Source organism: Callionymus lyra, chromosome 15 (genome assembly GCF_982586985.1).
Source record: "Callionymus lyra chromosome 15, fCalLyr1.hap1.1, whole genome shotgun sequence".
NCBI classification, from domain to species: Eukaryota; Metazoa; Chordata; class Actinopteri; order Syngnathiformes; family Callionymidae; genus Callionymus; species Callionymus lyra.
Window position 1 is genome coordinate 13024026 of NC_141832.1, and position 20316 is coordinate 13044341.

General features: G+C 37.7%; 1 protein-coding gene across 1 annotated transcript in view; it reads right to left on the reverse strand.

Annotated features, from left to right (window-relative positions):
- Positions 1–20316, reverse strand: part of abca3b (ATP binding cassette subfamily A member 3b) — a 38781-nt gene that overhangs the window by 12684 nt on the left and 5781 nt on the right. Inside the window, exons 4-20 of the mRNA XM_087810076.1 lie at positions 18536–18657; positions 18280–18445; positions 15959–16218; positions 15762–15878; positions 14314–14434; positions 12023–12196; positions 11777–11958; positions 8547–8693; positions 8346–8475; positions 8123–8277; positions 7135–7290; positions 6844–7054; positions 4965–5115; positions 4782–4880; positions 2425–2623; positions 2054–2360; positions 816–1089 (exon numbers count right to left, since the gene is read on the reverse strand). Coding sequence (XP_087666202.1) covers positions 816–1089; positions 2054–2360; positions 2425–2623; positions 4782–4880; positions 4965–5115; positions 6844–7054; positions 7135–7290; positions 8123–8277; positions 8346–8475; positions 8547–8693; positions 11777–11958; positions 12023–12196; positions 14314–14434; positions 15762–15878; positions 15959–16218; positions 18280–18445; positions 18536–18657 — 2971 coding nt within the window. The remainder of the gene's footprint in view (positions 1–815; positions 1090–2053; positions 2361–2424; positions 2624–4781; positions 4881–4964; positions 5116–6843; positions 7055–7134; positions 7291–8122; positions 8278–8345; positions 8476–8546; positions 8694–11776; positions 11959–12022; positions 12197–14313; positions 14435–15761; positions 15879–15958; positions 16219–18279; positions 18446–18535; positions 18658–20316) is intronic.

Below are 20316 nucleotides of genomic sequence, written 5' to 3' on the forward strand. Positions count from 1 at the left end.
TATAATTGAATTTAAAAGGCTACAAGTTGAAAAATGTAAAAATTTAGATAATTTGTTTTGTGTTATTGTAATTAGAATATCACACTCTATGTGTAAAAATAATCATTAATTTGGAAAATACTAGAAAAATGTTATTTTAATGATTAAAAAAATTGAATATACAAATTATTGAATTAAATCATTCAAATAGATTGTTCAATGCTTTGAAAGAAAATCCAGAAAACATTTAATAAAAAATAAAAGTTGTGCATTTTAAAATCTCTGGTACAATAATGTGGTTTATAACAGAGGCTGTGGAACAAATTAAAACCCATTTAAAATGATTGTAAAGTCGTAAGCCAATCAAAATCAACTGCCTACTGTCTCAGGGAAAAAAAGATTATAGTATTTTTAATATTAATTTTGTTACATATTTTCAAATGCTTTTTAAATTTTCATCACTTAAGTTTTCAATTTATTTTTCAATTTATTTATATATATATTTAAATGTGTATGTATTTTCTCCCCCTGACCTCCTCATCCACAACAGACTATAAGAGGTCGGTTTTAAACATCATTTCCTGCAAATTAAGTTCAAAAAACGTTGTAATTTGAACTAAACTTTAAACTAAAGTATAAGATGAGGGACTACGATTGTAAACGTCAAGAGGGAAACTGATGTTGAAAAAAAGGGAATTTGAACGATAAAAGAGGACAAAAAAAGAGGTAATAAAGATAAATTGACCCTGGCGAATGAATGGTTAATATACATTTTGTTCAACTTTTGAGCCCTTGTATGATTGATAACTACACAACACGGTTGCAGGTTCACTCACTCGGACAGCTGGTTCCGGGCGCTCTCTGACATGTTGCGTGGCATGGGGTAGTTGGCCGTCTGGATGGAGGCGTTGGGCCCCGCCAGGAGCTTGAACAGAGCGTTGTCCACCATCATGAGGGCGGTGGCGGGCGTGTGGTAGCCCTCGTTGTTGAAGAAGGCGGTCGCCTCCGTGAGCTTCTTGTTCATGCGCCTGAAGGTGGCGCCCACGACACACTGCTCGTTGAAGCCGCCGCCCTCTTCAGTCTCCTGGGTCAAGACGTAGTCCATCATGTCTGACGGGAAGTAGGAGGAGACACTTGAATACTCGACGGTTTAGCGAACCTGACTGATCTCCCCAGTAGAGATGGATAGAACTCTTGTCTTATGGAAAAAAAGTGTTTGTGGTATCCCTTGTGTTGTCTCTGGGTCAAGGTGAACAACCTCCACCACTGCTTATCTATTAATGGAAGCCAGGGAGGTCGGAGGGATAACACAAACACATTTGTTTCGGGCCTTCGGTCACCTTGACCCAGAGACAACACAAGGGATACCACAGACACATTTGTTTTCGGGCCGTCGGGTCACCTTGACCCAGAGACAACGCGAGGGATACCACGGACACATTTGTTTTCGGGCCGTCGGGTCACCTTGACCCAGAGACAACACGAGGGATATAACGAACACATTTGTTTTCGGGCCGTCGGGTCACCTTGACCCAGAGACAACACGAGGGATACCACGGACACATTTGTTTTCGGGCCGTTGGGTCACCTTGACCCTAAGATAACACGGCTAACAAATTATTTATTGTTGTTATGTATTGTTGTATCTATTTAAAAAATCGTTATGTTTTTGTTTTCATATCATAATTTATTTTTAGCATATATTTTAATAAATTGTGTGTTTATTTTTTTATTTATTTACAATTGACATGCAAATATTCAAAGTGTTCATTTTTGTGTTGCAATTTAACTTCTGGGCGCTAGGTGGCAGCAGTCAATACGTCCTTCCGCAGCTGAAGGAACAATTAAATCCCGCTAAATCCCGGCAATGGCTGAGGACGAGAGGATACGGTCGACTCCAGCAGCTTTTAAAGCTGATTTAAGACATATTTTGGTTTGAAAACTAATGAAAGCAGTTACTACTTCATCAAGAGTCTGTAAATTCTGCAACACCAGAGTCAAGTACTCGAATAATACTACAAATATATCCTTGTATTGTATCATCAGATTTTCGACAAAACACATTCCTACTCACCAGTGACATTCACGAGCTGGCCCAGCTGGTCAGGGAGCTGGGTCGCGTACAAGCTAGCCAGGCGAGAAGCTAGAGGTCCGGCGTTGTCCGTAAGTCCAACGGGGACCCTCGTAGGGCCGTAACGACCGAGGGCCAGGCTCAACTCGGGACCCTTCTTATGATCCGACATGGTGTTGGCCACCACCAGAGCCACGACGGTGAACACCAGCGGAACCAGGAACTGGGCCACCATCACCTTCCAGTTCCTCCAGCCGTACAGCGCCCTCTTCAGGAACATGGCGTAAAACTGCTGCATGTGAAGTCTCATCTGGATGAAAAGTTACGTTGAGAAAATGTTTGCGATTGGATGATGACATCACTTCCTGTCTCACCCCGGTGTTGAGCTTGATGTTGGAACAGTCCTCGGAGATCAGCGTTCCGCTGTCGGTGAAGTCGGTGACGTCCGTCATCCCGCTGGTGCTGCTGGCGTCGTCCGTGGTCCAGTCGTGGGAGCGCCGCTCGTGCTGGTACTGGAGGGGGGGCAGCTGGATGGCCTGGATGTCTAAGCTGGAGTCCACCAACTTTCCCACCCTGAACACAGAAAAGTATTTGTTAAAAATCACAAAATGTTTCCCCAAAAGTCTAAAAAAAATGGCTTAAAATCTGCATTTTAATGTCAGATTTCTTCCACAAAGCATCCACCAGGTCTTCAATAGCAGGGAATGTAATTAATGAGTCAAAAAAGCTACAATTTTCAACAATAAGTGCTCTTTAAGATGCACTTTAAGAAGTGTTAACCATTTATATCTCATTTCTACAAAAGTGATAAAAAGGTAATCTATTTTTTTGGTTGTTTTCTTCTATTGTAATTGTGAAAAATTGTATCCTTTGTCTTTGTTATTTTTCTTTGATCTATGTTCTTTTTCTAGGACTTAAGTAAGTAAGTAATCCATCCATTTATCCCTTAAACTATCCTTCCATCCGTCCATCCCTTCATCTATCCATCCATCCATCCATCCATTTATCCCTTAAACTATCCATCCATCCGTCCATCCCTTCATCTATCCATCCATCCATTTATCCCTTAAACTATCCTTCCATCCGTCCATCCCTTCATCTATCCATCCATCCATCCATCCATTTATTCCTTAAACTATCCATCCATCCGTCCATCCCTTCATCCATCCATCCATCCATTTATCCCTTAAACTATCCTTCCATCCGTCCATCCCTTCATCTATCCATACATCCATCCATCCATCCATTTATCCCTTAAACTATCCATCCATCCGTCCATCCCTTCACCTATCCATCCATCCATCTATTTATCCCGTAAACTATCCTTCCATCCGTCCATCCCTTCATCTATCCAACCATCCATCCATCCATTTATCCCTTAAACTATCCATCCATCCATCCATGACAGTACAAATGGGGGTAGATACTGTATATTTTTTAGTTTTTTCTTATTTTCATAATATAAGATAAGAGGTTTAAATTATTTTGTATACTTATAGTAATAAGTTGTACTGCTGGGCTTTAAGTATTCCCTTTTTTTAATGGAGCTAGAATAGTACCAGCTTTAATTCGTATTTTTGGTTGTTTTCTTCTATTGTAATTGTGAAAAATTGTATCCTTTGTCTTTGTTATTTTTCTTTGATCTATGTTCTTTTTCTAAGACTTAAGTAAGTAAGTAAGTAAGTCATTTTTATTTATACAGCGCTTTTCCAGACCAGGGTCACAAAGCGCTTAAACAATCAAAACAATATTCAATAAAGTATATACTTTAAAAGGCAAAATAAAACTGATAACACAACAGGAGTTCCAGAAAATCAAGGAAATAACAAATAAAAACTTGTTCTTTCTCTTTATTTCTCTTTGTTCTTGTTCTTATTTTATTTTAATTTATTTTAATTTATTTCTTATGCAAAATTGCTGTATTGCTGTGGCTAATTGAAAAAAAAAAAAGAAATTCTAGAAGGAGACCTCCTGAGGGATCAATAAAGTTCTACCTCACCTAACCTAACCTAAAAGAAATGGCTTAAAATAGGTAATTTTGTCCCTTTTTTAAAGGCAAAACCTTTTTATCTGTCAGTGATTTAACATTAAAGTTTCAATTTTAAGAATTTACAGTATATACACGGAAACATCTGTGTAAATAATAAATACAAGTTAAAATGTGAAATATAATTAAATACATATAATATATATGTATATATATGTATATATATACATATGACATGTGACATGTTCTTAAACCTTTTAACTGTTGAATGTGAAAACACACGGTTTAGGTGGAGCTAAGAGAAATACTATGTACTAATGCTATGCTAGTTATGCTAGCTAAGAGAAAGGTAAAGTATCCATTTAAAAAATTATAGTAAAAAAAATTAATAAAAAACAGAAAATTATAGAAATTGCTGCGGAGCTACTGGAGAGGCAGCCGTCCTCGTCGGCGCCTTTAATGTGGCGTTTGAGAATAAACCTTCAAAAGACATATGATGAATTAAAATATGCTTTTTCAAATTCTTTTCTCTGGCAGATCACGTCCCACGAACAGCATGTCGTTTCCACGGCAACAAAACTCCTCTCAAAGCCAAAAAAAGAGGCGCAGCTGTTTCCATACTTGGCAGCTCAAAGCATCATAAATCTATTTGACCTGTAAACACATTCTCTGCTCTCACTGATTCAATCACAGCGAGGGGAAGAAACTCAAATAACCAGATCCCAGAACCAGAAACGTGGTTACCTGAGAAAAACCTCCTCCATGGTGGTGACCGAGGCTCCGTAGCTGGCGATGCCCAACTCCTCCCGGTTCATCTCCAGCTCGGCGAACAGGAGCTCGAACCTGGAGTCGACACGACGTTAACAACATGGCGGCGAGAGAGAGAGAGAGAGAGAGACCGCCGGGTGGGTCGGCGTCGGGACTCACTTGCTGGTGCTTTCTTTGGGGAGGATGAAGGAGAGCTCGGCGCCGGCCCGGCTCTCGATGCTGGCGTTGGGGACGTACATGTGGACCAGGCGAGTGATCTCTGACACGTTGCAGTGAGAGTCCTTCACGATCACCATGTGGTACCCGGCGCCTGGAGAGGAAGACCAGGAGACGAGTCACTCGTGGATAATACATTTATTTTAAATAGAGAAACATCATGACTTTAAAATGTGGCTTAAACTGAGCTACAAGTGAGTTTATTTGTCCCTTTTTACGTTTACTTTACAAGTTTTTCAGAGTATATTTCAAACATTTTATATTACTTATCAGTAAAAAATATCTATCAATTGGAATTGAAAATAGGAATTAGCTTCTTTATCTTTATTTATCCCTTCACCTATCCATCCATCCATCCATCCATCCATTTATCCCTTAAACTATCCATCCATCCATCCATCCCTTCATCTATCCCTCCATCCATCCATCATTTATCCCTTAAACTATCCATCCATCCATCCATCCCTTCATCTATCCCTCCATCCATCCATCCATTTATCCCTTAAACTATCCATCCATCCGTCCATCCCTTCACCTATCCATCCATCCATCCATTTATCCCTTAAACTATCCTTCCATCCGTCCATCCCTTCATCTATCCACCCATCCATCCATTTATCCCTTAAACTATCCATCCATCCGTCCATCCCTTCACCTATCCATCCATCCATCCATCCATTTATCCCTTAAACTATCCATCCATCCGTCCATCCCTTCACCTATCCATCCATCCATCCATCCATTTATCCCTTAAATTATCCTTCCATCCGTCCATCCCTTCATCTATCCATCCATCCATTTATCCCTTAAACTATCCTTCCATCCGTCCATCCCTTCATCTATCCATCCATCCATCCATCCATTTATCCCTTAAACTATCCTTCCATCCGTCCATCCCTTCATCTATCCATCCATCCATCCATCCATCCATTTATCCCTTAAACTATCCACCCATCCATCCATCCCTTCATCCATCCATCCATCCATCCATCCATCCATCCATCCATGACTGTAGAAATGGGGGTAGAACTATTTTTAAGTTTTTTCTTATTTTCATATTGTAAGATAAGAGGTTTGAATTATTTTGTATACTTATAGTAATAAGTTGTACTACTGGGCTTTAAGTATTTCCTTTTTTTAATATTTTTATTTTAGTATTTTTTTTTTTTAATTTCAATACAATAAAGCTAATGTAAGCCAATTAAACACAATTGTATTTATTTAAACAAAGAAAAATCTTATCATTCACTTTTTTAATTTATGCATTTTAAAAAGTGGGGGAAAAAAAACAGGAAAAGAGAAAAACATCAAAGATAAATAATTGATTAAGAAAATTGAGATTTAAGATGAACTATTGTAGCCCAATACATTTTTTAAGCTGGTGTAGCAGAACTGAAACTACTATTGCTTAAAACTCATTTTAAGTGACAGTTGTTCCGTAAAAAAATACATAAAATTCCTACACAACTAATTTTCTCACTTAATAAACTGTATTCATCTCACTCCCTCCCAGTGAACTCAATTTGCCATGTTGTTTTTTTTTTCAAATAATCACAGGAAGGTGGCGCTACTGCAAAGGTGCCGTGTGTTACCGTAATGACGAGCACTAATTATAATTTCTATTTAATCATCTTTATTTATTGTATTTACTGAAATTTGAATACAACTTTATTAGGTTGACGACAGACGTGAATTGTATATTTTAGTCAAATAAAACCCTTTTTTTGAGTTTGTATTTGGTTAAAAAATATATATAATTATATTATTATGACATGTTTTTTGTGTTACTAACAAAATTAAGTATTTTGTGACTCAAACCGACCGTATTTGTTCTTGAGGAAGAGCGACGACCCGCAGCACTGCAGCTCTCCGCCCGCCATGATGGCGATCCGGTCTCCCAGCAGGTCGGCCTCGTCCATGAAGTGCGTGGTCAGCAGGATGGTCCGACGGCTCTTCTCGCCCTGCAGCAGGTCCCAGGTGGCCCGTCGGGCCGAGGGGTCCATCCCCGACGTGGGCTCGTCCAGCATCACCACCTTTAGGGGGGGGGGGGGGCAGATGGAGCGTCTCAGAACATGCCATCGAGGTTAATGACGCCGTCAAAAACCGGGGCGACCTTCGAGTCTCCGATGAGAGCGATTCCAATGGACAGTTTTCTCTTCATCCCGCCCGACAGGGTCTTGGAGCGAGCTTGACGCTTGTGCTCCAGGTTGAGGATCCGGAGGATCCTGTCCACCTCGTCTGGGATCTTTTCTTTGGAGTAGCCCTTCAGCTGCAGGAGCGAAATGAGGTAAAGGATAAATAAAAGCTTGTTTTGACAGTAAATCAGTGCCATTAGAATATTGAATGATTCAATTTAACATTTAAATTTTCTTTTTTTATTGTTTGTATTTATTTTTGGAATAATTGAATTCAATCATTTAGATTCTAAAAAGTTTTTTTTTATTAATTAAATTCAATAATGTGTATATTTAAAGGTTGAATTAGTTTCTATTAAATAGTGAAATTCAATCATTCTTATTTTTAAAGTAATTAAAAAAAAAAAAAAGATTGTTTTTATAAATACAGTTCACATGTATCAGCGTCGTCTTTTTTGTTGAATTTTTTTTTTCAATATTTGAATTAAATAATTTTCTTTATTGAAAGGTTTATTTTTTTTAAAACAGTAATTTTATATTTTCAATTTATTTATTTATTTGTTTACACATATAGTTTGATATTCTAATTCCAATTATTCAAAAATATATTTTGTAAATTCAATATTTTTTTAATTCGGAACCTTTTGAATTCAATATCAAATCGTTGGCGTGATAGTGAAACCAGACCAAACCAGACGAGTACAGAGCTACTAGATCAGAAGAGTCACATGATTGTCAACGTCCAATCAGGTTGCTCTCGGTTCCTTACTGCTATTGTCTGTGGGTACCTTGATTTTATATTGAATTTATTAGAAATGTATGAAACTTTTTGAAAAATAATACTGTTTTAAAAGCATACCTTTCAATATCCAAAATTATTTAATTAAATAAAAAAATTAAAAAAAGGTTTCAATAAAAAAGAAGACACTTATACATGTATATATTTTCCTCCAGAAAGTTCCAAACCTGTGCGTAGAAGAGCAGATGCTCTCTGACGGTCAGGTTGTCGAACAGGACGTCGTGCTGAGGACAGAGACCCAGACTGCGTCGGATCAGCGCCATGTCCTGGCAGATGTCGAAGCCGTTGATGTAAGCTCGCCCCCTGGTGGGCGGAAAGAGACCTGACGGGGAAAACAAGATCAATATGATGATCCTGTGGGTATCGACGAGGACCGAAGCGAGGTCATACCCGTCAGCATGGACAGCGTGGTCGTCTTCCCGGCGCCGTTGTGTCCCAGCAGCACCGTGATCTGTCCCTCGTACATGTTCAGGGTCAGCTCTTGGACGGCCTTTCGGGTCTTGTTGCCGACTCGGAATTCCTTTTTTTTCAAAGAAAATCCATTTTTTAAATCCTTTAAAAAGGTGGAGAAAGATGGACTCGAAGTCTTACCTTGGTCAGGTGTTTGATCTTGATCCCGGAGACCAGTCCAGCTGGATCCTCCTCGATGAACTCGCTTCTGAGGGCCTTCTCTGCATCTTCCTCTTCTTCCTTGTCGCCGAGAAGAGCCATGCGAGGGCTGCTGCACCAGTACGACGGCTGCACAGAACCATGGTTTCATCTCACAGACAAAAAGCACAACTTCCTGTATAGACCGTCACAAGAAATGATTCATGTGGTTTCGAAAACTATGGTCTAGGTCTTGTGGCTACATTTTTAGAGTCAAAAACAAACCAACAGCATCAACATATGAGCAGACTTTTATGTAAGAAAGAAAATATGAAACTATAATACAAGGGATACCACAAACACATTTGTTTTCAGGTCTTTCGGGTCACCTTTACCCGGAGATAAAACGATGGATACCTCAAAAATATTTGTTTTCGGGGCTCCGGGTCACCTTGACCCAGAGATAACACAAGGGATACCATGAACACATTTGTTTTCGGGTCTTCGGGTCACCTTGACCCAGAGATAACACAAGGGATACCATGAACACATTTTTGTTTTCGGGTCTTCTGGTCACCTTGACCCAGAGATAACACAAGGGCTACCATGAACACATTCGTTTTCGGGTCTTCAGGTCACCTTGACCCAGAGATAACACAAGGGATACCATGAACACATTTGTTTTCAGGTCTTTCGGGTCACCTTTACCCGGAGATAAAACGATGGATACCTCAAACACATTTGTTTTCGGGGCTCCGGGTCACCTTGACCCAGAGATAACACAAGGGATACCATGAACACATTTGTTTTCGGGACTTCGGGTCACCTTGACCCAGAGATAACACAAGGGATACCATGAACACATTTGTTTTCGGGTCTTCGGGTAACCTTGACCCAGAGATAACACAAGGGATACCATGAACACATTTTTGTTTTCGGGTCTTCTGGTCACCTTGACCCAGAGATAACACAAGGGATACCATGAACACATTTTTGTTTTCAGGTCTTCTGGTCACATTTACCCAGAGATAAAACGATAGATACCTCAAAAACATTTTTTTTCGGGGCTTCGGGTCACCTTGACCCAGAGATAACACAAGGGATACCATGAACACATTTGTTTTCGGGTCTTCGTGTCACCTTTACCCAGAGATAAAAACAATGGATACCTCAAAAACATTTGTTTTCGGGTCTTCGGGTCACCTTGACCCAGAGATAACACAAGGGTTTAAATGTTAAAACTAAGACTTGAAAAAATTAATAATTGTGTTTTGATTCATTTAATCATTGGTACTTTTATTCGATAGTTTTTATATTGAAAGGTTAGATTTTAATTCAATTTAATAAATTAAATTTAAAAATCTAAATTCAAAATTTTTAAACGTGTAACTTTTTTAATTAAATATAAAAATGGTGGCAATATTATACAAAAAATTCTATATTGAAAATAAAAGGCTACAACTGTAAAAAATATTGCATTTAGAAAAATTGTTTTAGAACGATTGGAATTACAACGTCGAACTAAGTGCAAAACAATATATCTTATTTTGAAAATATTATTTTATTTTTACAAAACGTGTTTGTGGTATCCCTTGTGTAATCTCTGGGTCAAGGTGACCCAAAGGCCTGAAAACAAATAAGTTTGAGTTATCCCTTGTGTTATCTCTGGGCCAAGATGACCCAAAGGCCTGAAAACAAATAAGTTTGAGGTATCCCTTGTGTTATCTCTGGGCCAAGGTGACCCAAAGGCCTGAAAAAAATATATGTTCGAGGTATCCCTTGTATTATTTCTGGGCCAAGGTGACCCAAAGGCCTGAAAACAATACGTTTGAGGTATCCCTTGTGTTATTTCTGGGCCAAGGTGACCCAAAGGCCTGAAAACAATACGTTTGAGGTATCCCTTGTGCTATCTCTGGGTCAAGGTGACCCAAAGGCCTGCAAACAAATAAGTTTGAGGTATCCCTTGTGTTATCTCTGGGCCAAGGTGACCCAAAGGCCTGAAAACAAATACGTTTGAGGTATCTCTTGTGTTATCTCTGGGTCAAGGTGACCCAAAGGCCTGAAAACAAATAAGTTTGAGGTATCCCTTGTGTTATCTCTGGGCCAAGGTGACCCAAAGGCCTGAAAACAAATACGTTTGAGGTATCTCTTGTGTTATCTCTGGGTCAAGGTGACCCAAAGGCCTGAAAAAAATATGTTTGAGGTATCCCTTGTGTTATCTCTGGGTCAAAATGACCCAAAGGCCTGCAAACAAATAAGTTTGAGGTATCCCTTGTGTTATCTCTGGGCCAAAATGACCCAAAGGCCTGAAAACAAATAAGTTTGAGGTATCCCTTGTGTTATCTCTGGGTCAAAATGACCCAAAGGCCTGAAAACAAATAAGTTTGAGGTATCCCTTGTGTTATCTCTGGGCCAAGGTGACCCAAAGGCCTGAAAACAAATAAGTTTGAGGTATCCCTTGTGTTATCTCTGGGCCAAGGTGACCCAAAGGCCTGAAAACAAATAAGTTTGAGGTATCCCTTGTGTTATCTCTGGGCCAAGGTGACCCAAAGGCCTGAAAACAAATAAGTTTGAGGAATCCCTTGTGTTATCTCTGGGTCAAGGTGACCCATAGGCCTGCAAACAAATAAGTTTGAGGTATCCCTTGTGTTATCTCTGGGTCAAGGTGACCCAAACGCCTGAAAACAAATAAGTTTGAGGTATCCCTTGTGTTATCTCTGGGCCAAGGTGACCCAAAGGCCTGAAAACAAATAAGTTTGAGTTATCCCTTGTGTTCTCTCTGGGCCAAGGTGACCCAAAGGCCTGAAAACAAATAAGTTTGAGGTATCCCTTGTGTTATCTCTGGGTCAAGGTGACCCGAAGACCTGCAAACAAATAAGTTTGAGGTATCCCTTGTGTTATTTCCCTTGTGTTGCCTCTGGGTCAAGGTGACCCGAAAATATTATTTTATTTTTTACAAAAAAACGAATTCATTTTTTTGCGATATGCACATAATTTAGTTAAATAATGAAATACAAACTTATTTAACCTTTAAATATAGAAATAATAATAAAATTCAAATGACATAAATCAAAATGAAATACTCAAAGAAAGACAACATTTCAATGAAAAAAAGGTTAAAGATGCTTTTGCTGTTCTTTGGACACGACCGTTTGTATTATTGTATCATTTAAAGTCATTGGTTTCATATTAATGCGGCTAAACTTGTTTAGGTTTTTATCCGCGACACGTACCAGGACGAAGAAGTACCAGGGCAGAGGAACGCCGTACTCCCCGGGGAACACCGCCTCCATGTACCAGGCCACCAGGCCGTAGAGCGCGGCGTCGAACAGCAGCATGGCCAGCACCTGAGCCATGGAGAAGTCGTCGTCCACCGTCACCGAGTCGAACAGGTTGCTCCACTGGACGCCCGTCCCTGGTTTTTTTGAGGTTCAGCGTCAGGAACTACAAAATCCACGACCAAACAAAAAAGATCTCACCTTTGCCCTCGAACATCCCGATGAGCTGGGCGCCCATGGCCATGGCCACGTTGGAGATAAGGCAGGCGGAGACCTTCTGGGCGTGGCTGAGGAGGTCGTAGCGCGGCCACAGGAAAAGGTAAGGCAGGTAGCTCATGAAGTAGATGAACCCCCCGGCCGCCGCCGCCACGTTGGCTGCAATCACACAAAAGAGGGTCTCTTTCACTACAAGGCCACTCTTGGATCCGATAATGGTCCTTTTCTAGGAAGTGCAATGGATCCACGGGGGGAAGAAAAGAAGTGAAGTCGCTGATAATGGACGACGATTCTTCCCTTCTGAAAGCTCGGTATCCAAGGCGGCGAAGCGACGATTTCCCACCGTGTGACGCACACGTATAGATTATATTCTTTTCTTTTTTTGAAAAGACTTGTGAGAGAGGAAAGCTTTTAGTGTCGAACCAAAGACTGTGATTACTGTGATTTCAAATACATTCACGGAGCTAAAGTCCACAGGTGGAAACGTACGCAGGAGTATTAATTATTTTTTGCCATGGATATGAACAAATGAACATATTTATTCATTTAATTAAACCACATTTTGGTTAATTTCATTATCACAATTGTATGTTGTTGTATGATTTCCTACGACATCAGTTTAATGTTTAATGTTATTGGAACTCAATAAATATAAGTGTAGTAAGTGTTTTACCCTTGTGTTATATCAGGGTCTAGGTGACCCGAAAGACCTGAAAACAAATGTGTTTGTGGTATCCCTTGAGTTATCTCTGGGTCAAGGTGACCCGAAGGCCTGAAAACAAATGTGTTTGTGGTATCCCTTGAGTTATCTCTGGGTCAAGGTGACCCGAAAGATCTGAAAACAAATGTGTTTGTGGTATCCCTTGAGTTATCTCTGGGTCAAGGTGACCCGAAGGCCTGAAAACAAATGTGTTTGTGGTATCCCTTGTGCTATCTGTGAGTCAAGGTGACCCGAAAGACCTGAAAACAAATGTGTTTGTGGTATTCCTTGTGTTATCTCAGGGTCAAGTTGACCGAAGGCCCAAAAACAGATGTTTTTGTGGTATCCCTTGTGTTATCTCTTGGTCAAGGTGATGCGAAGGCCTAAAAGAAAAATGTGTTTGTTGTATCCCTTGTGTAATCTCTGGAACAAGGGGACCCGAAGGCCCGAAAAAACAAATGTGTTTGTGGTATCCCTCGTGTTATCTCTGGGTCAAAGCAACTCGAAGACCCGAAAAAACTAATGTGTTTGTGGTATCCCTCTACTATCTCTGGGTCGAGGTGACCCGAAAACCCGATAAAGAAATGTGTTTGTGGTATCCCTCGTGTTATCTCTGGGTCAAAGCGACTCGAAGACCCGAAAAAACGAATGTGTTTGTGGTATCCCTCTACTATCTCTGGGTCGAGGTGACCCGAAAACCCGATAAAGAAATGTGTTTGTGGTATCCCTTGTGTTATCTTTGGGTCAAGGTGACCCAAAGGCCTGAAAACAAATACGTTTGAGGTATGCCTTGTGTAATCTCTGGGTCAAGGTGAACGACCTCCACCACTGCATATGTATTTATAGAAACCAGGGAGGTGGAGATCTGACCTTGACCCTGAGATAAAACAAGGGATACCACAAACACATTTGTTCGGGTTGATGAATAACTGATGCATTATGTCTCAGTGGCGTGTATCTTGTTCTATAACATACCACAAGGGATTTATTGATGAGTCGTTAAATTATTTTTTGCAAGAAATGCGTTTCATGAGGTGATTTTTCTTTTGAATGCAAAGCAGAAATGAAACTGGTTACGTAGAAACGATACTTATGTGAAAACTTTTTTTTAAATTAACCATGAAAAGCTTCGTAAAGTTCATATAGTCTTAGACACAATAACAATGTACATTACACCAAAAATAAGAGGTCAAAAAGTCAACAAAAACGACTTCTTTAAAGGTTAAAATAACAAGTTGAAGTATAATAATACGACAAAAGATCTGATAAACAACTACAATAGCCAACAACCATAATTATGAAGTAAATATTTACTTAAAAAGTCTAGAAAAGTTGCACAAATAATAAGACGTGTTGTTTGCGACCGATTGGACGTTAACGACACAGATATATAAAGTGATGTCATTTGATAAGAAACACTGAAGTAAATACATACAAATCGCAAATTGTCAGCAACTTCCTCAAATGGAGATGATTTCGTCACCCGGGGTTTTTTTTTTAGCTTATTTTTATTGTTCTTTTATGGCGTAGATGTTTGACCCCGGCTGTAATAAAGTGAAGTACAACAGATACCAACCTCGGGAGAAGAAGGCACTGATCATGAAGCTGAAGTTAATGGTGGCCACGGTGAAGACGAGCAGGAAGACGAACACCAGGGTGGGGTCACTGTAGCTCAGCACGGCTCCATTAGGACTGACCTGCAGCAGAGGAGATCCATGGAAGTAGATCAGTGTCGTCAGGATATTTAATTGAATTTAACATTTCATATGTTATTGAATTATATTTATAGAATTATTTTGTTTAAGCATGTAATTATTTGTTGAATAGTTTAATTAAATATTTTTATTTTTTATAATTAGAATATTTGAGACAAAAATATGTTTTGACTAATTTAAACCTTTAATATAGAAACTGTTTAATTAGATTATTCAATAAAAGCAAATCCAACAAATTCAATATACAAATGATCAAATAAATGTATCCAGTAAATAAATAAATAAAAAATAAATCAACCTTTCAACATAGAAACTATTTAATTAAATGATTTAATAAAAGCAAATCCAACATTTAAATATAGAAACTATTTAATTAAATTATTCAATAAAAGCAAATCCAACATTTAAATATACAAATGATCAAATTAATGTATTCAATAAAACCAAATCTAACATTTCAATATACAAATTATCAAATAAATGTATCCAATAAATTTTAAAAAATAAAATCAACCTTTCAACATAGAAACTATTTAATTGAATCATTTAATAAAAGCAAATCCAACATTAAAATATATAAATTATCAAATTAATGTATTCAATAAAACCAAATTTAAATATACAAATTATCAAATTAATGTATTCAATAAAACCAAATCCAACATTTAAATTTAGAAACTATTTAATTAAATTATTCAATAAAAGCAAATCCAACATGTAAATATACAAATTATCAAATGAATGTATTCAATAAAAGCAAATCCAAAATTTAAATATAGAAACTATTTAATGAAATTATTCAATAAAAGCAAATCCAACATTTAAATATACAAATTATCAAATTAATGTATTCAATAAAAGCAAATCCAACATTTAAATATAAAAACTATTTAATGAAAGTATTCAATAAAGCAAATCTAGCATTTCAAGATACACATAATAAAATGATTGTATCCAATAAATAAAAATTCAACCTTTCAATAAAGGAACGATTAAATTAAATTATTAAATGAAAACCAATCCAACATTTCAATATACAACTAAACAAATGAATATAAATATAGAAATATTTGATAATTTGTATATGGAAATGTTAGATTTGCTTTATTGAATAATTTAATTGTATTCATTTATCCAATAAATACAAATTCAACCTTTCAATACAGAAACTATAGAATTAAATACTTCACTACAAACAAATCAACATTTTAGTATATTTCATTATCAAATTAATGTATTCAATAAATAATATTAAATATTAAAGAATGTGAAGTTTTATTCGAGCTATAACGGCCCACGAGCAGCTCACCTTGATACAGAGCAGCACGGTGACGAAGAACACTGAGATGGAGAGGAACAAGAGGAACATGAGGAACCAGGCGCTCCAGTGAAGCCAGTTGCTGAGACCCATCATCCTCATGTACTCCTGCCACACACACACAAGAGCAAAAACCTTCTCGTCAAACAGTTCACCTCAGGAACGCCGTCTTCAACCAAACCACCGACCTTGAGCTTGCGTTCCTTCTCCTGGACCACGGCGCGCACGATGTTCAGGGACGTGTAGGTGAAGCTGAGCACCAGCATCAGCGGTAGCTGGTTCTGGATGGCGAGGATGAACACGTCGTCGATGAAGGCCGGGTACGGGAACCTGGAGAGGACCACTTTGATCTGCTTCAGCAAGGCGGCGGCGCCCGTTTTGTCGAAGGCACGCATGATGGCTCGATCCACGGCGTGCTGGACGGCGAGGAAACCCTCTCGGTAATAGCCTGAGGAGAAGAGGTCACGAAGGGTCAAGACGATGTGACTGTTCCAGGAATGACGCGAGCGGACACTGTTGCATTTGTGAAACAAAAGTAAAGAGGAGCTTGTCTCTTGTTGCCGTGGAAACAACGCCTGCCAATACACGGATCCCACTTCAGGGAGAAAAAGGAAAATGAACTTCTATTCAAGATAAAGTCAAGGAAATTATTTTTTTGAATAATGTAATTAAATTGTTTCTATAATAAAACGTTGATTTTGTAAGTTGAAAAATCGAATATTTTCAAAAGTCTTTTTTTTTTTACATATTAAGTTTAATAATCCAATTCCGTTTACTGTAAATTAAATGTTCTTAATTCAAATTGGTTTAAATTCACAGATAAAACTAACAACATTAGCATTATGTAGCAGCACCATATATTATAATTTTTTTTAGCATTATCTTTAGCATTATGTAGCAGCACCATATATTAGCATTGTGTGTTTGCATTATGTAGCAGCACCGTGTATTAGCATTATGTGTTAGCATTTTGTAGCAACACCATATATTTGCATTGTGTGTTTGCATTATGTAGCAGCATCATGTATTAGCATTATGTAGCAGCACCATATATTAGCATTACATAAAGATTATGTAGCAGTATAATTTATTAGCATTGTGTGTTTGCATTATGTAGCAGCACCATATATTACCATATATAAAGATTATGTAGCAGTATAATTTATTAGCATTGTGTGTTTGCATTATGTAGCAGCACCATATATTACCATATATATAAAGATTATGTAGCAGTATAATTTATTAGCATTGTGTGTTTGCATTATGTAGCAGCACCATATATAAGCATTATATAAACATTATGTAGCAGTATAATTTATTAGCATTGTGTGTTTACATTATGTAGCAGTACTATGTATTAGCATTATGTAGCAGCCCCATATATTAGCATTATATATTAACATTATGTAGCAGTATAATTTATTAGCATTGTGTGTTAGCATTATTTAGCACAATCATTTATTAACATTATGTAGCAGCACCATATATTAGCATTGTGTGTATGTATTATGTAGCAGCACCATGTATTAGCATTATGTGTTAGCATTATGTAGCAGCACCATATAATAGCATTATATATAAACATTATGTAGCAGTTTAATTTATTACCATTGTGTGTTAGCATTATTTAGCACAATCATTTATTAACATTACGTAGCAGCACCATATATTAGCATTGTGTGTCTGTATTATGTAGCAGCACCATGTATTAGCATTATGTGTTAGCATTATGTAGCTGCTCTATATATTAGAATTTTGTGTAAGCATTATCTTTAGCATTATGTAGCAGCACCATATATTAGCATTTTGTGTAAGCATTATCTTTAGCATTATGTAGCAGCGCCATATATTAGCATTGTGTGTTTGCATTATGTAGCAGCACCATGTATTAGCTTGATGGGTTAGCATTATGTAGCAGCACCATATATTAGCATGATGTGTTAGCATTATGCAGCAGCACCATTTATTAGCATTTATGTAGCAGCACCTTATATACGCATTATGTTAAGCATTATTTAGCATCACTATAAACTAGCATTGTTTAGCATTATGTAGCAGCATCATATATTAGCAGTAGAAGCTAAAGTGATGGCATTTTATTTTGTAAATCCGCAGACAACAACACCATTGTCCTGCAATCCGCCGTAAAGAATTGACGCGCCAGTGTTTCTACGTCGTCACATGATCCTCTGTGCGTCGCATGATTGGCCGAAAGTCCTATCAAGTGTGTCGGTACTCTTTTGGTATCGTCTGGTGTCACTATTACACCAACATTTTTATATTGAATTTAAAGGGCTACCAACTTTAAAATATTGAAATTAGAAAAATTATATTTGAATTAATGGGATTAGAATATCAAACTGTATGTGTAAAAAAAATAAAACAATAACATTTTTTTAATTCAATTATTAAAATAATCTACCTTTTAATATATAAATTATTAAAGTGAATGATTCAATAAAAACCTTTCAATAGTGTAATTATTTAATTTGTGTGTTGCGACTCTTACCGGGGGTCCCCCCTTCTTTATCGAGCCGCTCTCTGGGGCCGGGCAGTTGAAATAGTGGGAACAGACTGGACGTGTGCCAGTCCAGGTCACTGTTGGGGTTCAGTTCGGACTTTTCCGAGGACGGAGCATTTCGAGGAGTGAAGGTGAAGCGAAGGTGGTACTTCACCTGGACACAGATCCACAAAATAACATTTACTTCTCCCTTCATTTTACATGTTTTTTTGTGGTGAAACATCACGTGTTCGTCGAGATGTACCTGCAGGGGAAGCGACTCGTCGTCGTGGAGGTTATCGAACACCACAGCCGCCAGTAGCTGTCCCGAGTCCCGATGGGTTTTCACGTATTCTTCAAACTGCCTCTCCGACTCAAATCCACGCACTGGAAGTGAAACCCACACGAAAACAATGAGCCGAACGTCAGCGTTGGATTCATGTCACGTAGTCGGTGCTGTTGTGTTCGCCTCGCTGTGTGACCTCGCTGTGTGACCTCTGCGTTCTACTTTACCAGCAGTGAGCTTCAAAGAAAAGGGAAATGCCGCAGTTTGTGTTTACCAAAATGAATCTTCCAATCGGTCGACCACGGGATAAATCTCAAAAGTATCACAGAACTAAAAGATATCAAAGTATTTAAAACTACTAACTTAAGATAAACGACAGTAATCGGGAGAACAATGGGTTTCATTTCAGGTGAATTGCAACATTTTTTACAGGCAGGTGAGATTCAGGTCAAACCCGTAAAAACAGCAGGAGCTGACGTAAAGCAGGTTCCAAAAGACAAGTTCAAACATGAGCGTCTTGCCAAACGTGTTCTTGAAAATATATGTTTGATTAAATCACGTTTTAGATTTCATAACAAGATAAGCCATTGTCATAATGATGGCGGTAACACACAAACTCATGAAGACGCTACTGTCAGCATGAAAGACTCTTGCTCAATACATGACAATACATTTCTCAATAAATCATGTGAAACAAACCAAAATAGTTTTGACACCAGAGAGTTTTTACTTCCAGTTATAAAACGTCTTGATTTAACAATGATAAAAATAATTTTGATTACGCAATCATTTGTACATAAACTTTTTTTAACTGCTATACTTAATATAGAAAAAAACATATATCTACTTCTTCTACCTGTGATACATTATAGTTTTTTTTATATATATATATTGTTGTGGTTTTAGAAGAAGTATGAAAAGTAGCTTATCACAAGGTTTTTCTTTGAAAAGGAATAAATACTTTTCTGACTTGATTTGTGGCAGTAGCAACATTTAAAATATAAACTTTATACTATTTTTGGTGTTGTGGTGTAACTGTATCATGGTAAATGAATAAGTAGTTACTTCATGTACTGGAACTGTGTAGTACCATTGTGTAGCCACACTATATATTAGCATTACGTGTTAGCAATATGTAGCAGCACTATATATTAGCATTACGTGTTAGCATTATTTAGCAGCACTATATATAAGCATTATGTAGCAGCACTATATATTAGCATTACGTGTTAGCATTATTTAGCAGCACTATATATTTAACATTATGTAGCAGCACTATATATTAGCATTATGTGTCAGCATTATGTAGCAGCACTATATATTAGTGTTATGTATTAGCAATATGTAGCAGCACCATATATAAGCATTATTTAGCAGCACTATATATAAGCATTATGTAGCAGCACTATATATTAGCATTACGTGTTAGCATTATTTAGCAGCACTATATATTTAACATTATGTAGCAGCACTATATATTAGTGTTATGTATTAGCAATATGTAGCAGCACCATATATAAGCATTATTTAGCAGCACTATATATAAGCATTATGTAGCAGCACTATATATTAGCATTACGTGTTAGCATTATTTAACAGCACTATATATAAGCATTATGCCTTGGCTTGGTGTAGTAGCACTGTATTAGCATTATGTGTTATCATTATGAGATAGCAACATAAATTAGCATTATGTGTTAGCATTATGTAGGAGCACCATAATTTGGCATTGTTTGTTAGCATTAGGTAGCAGCACCATA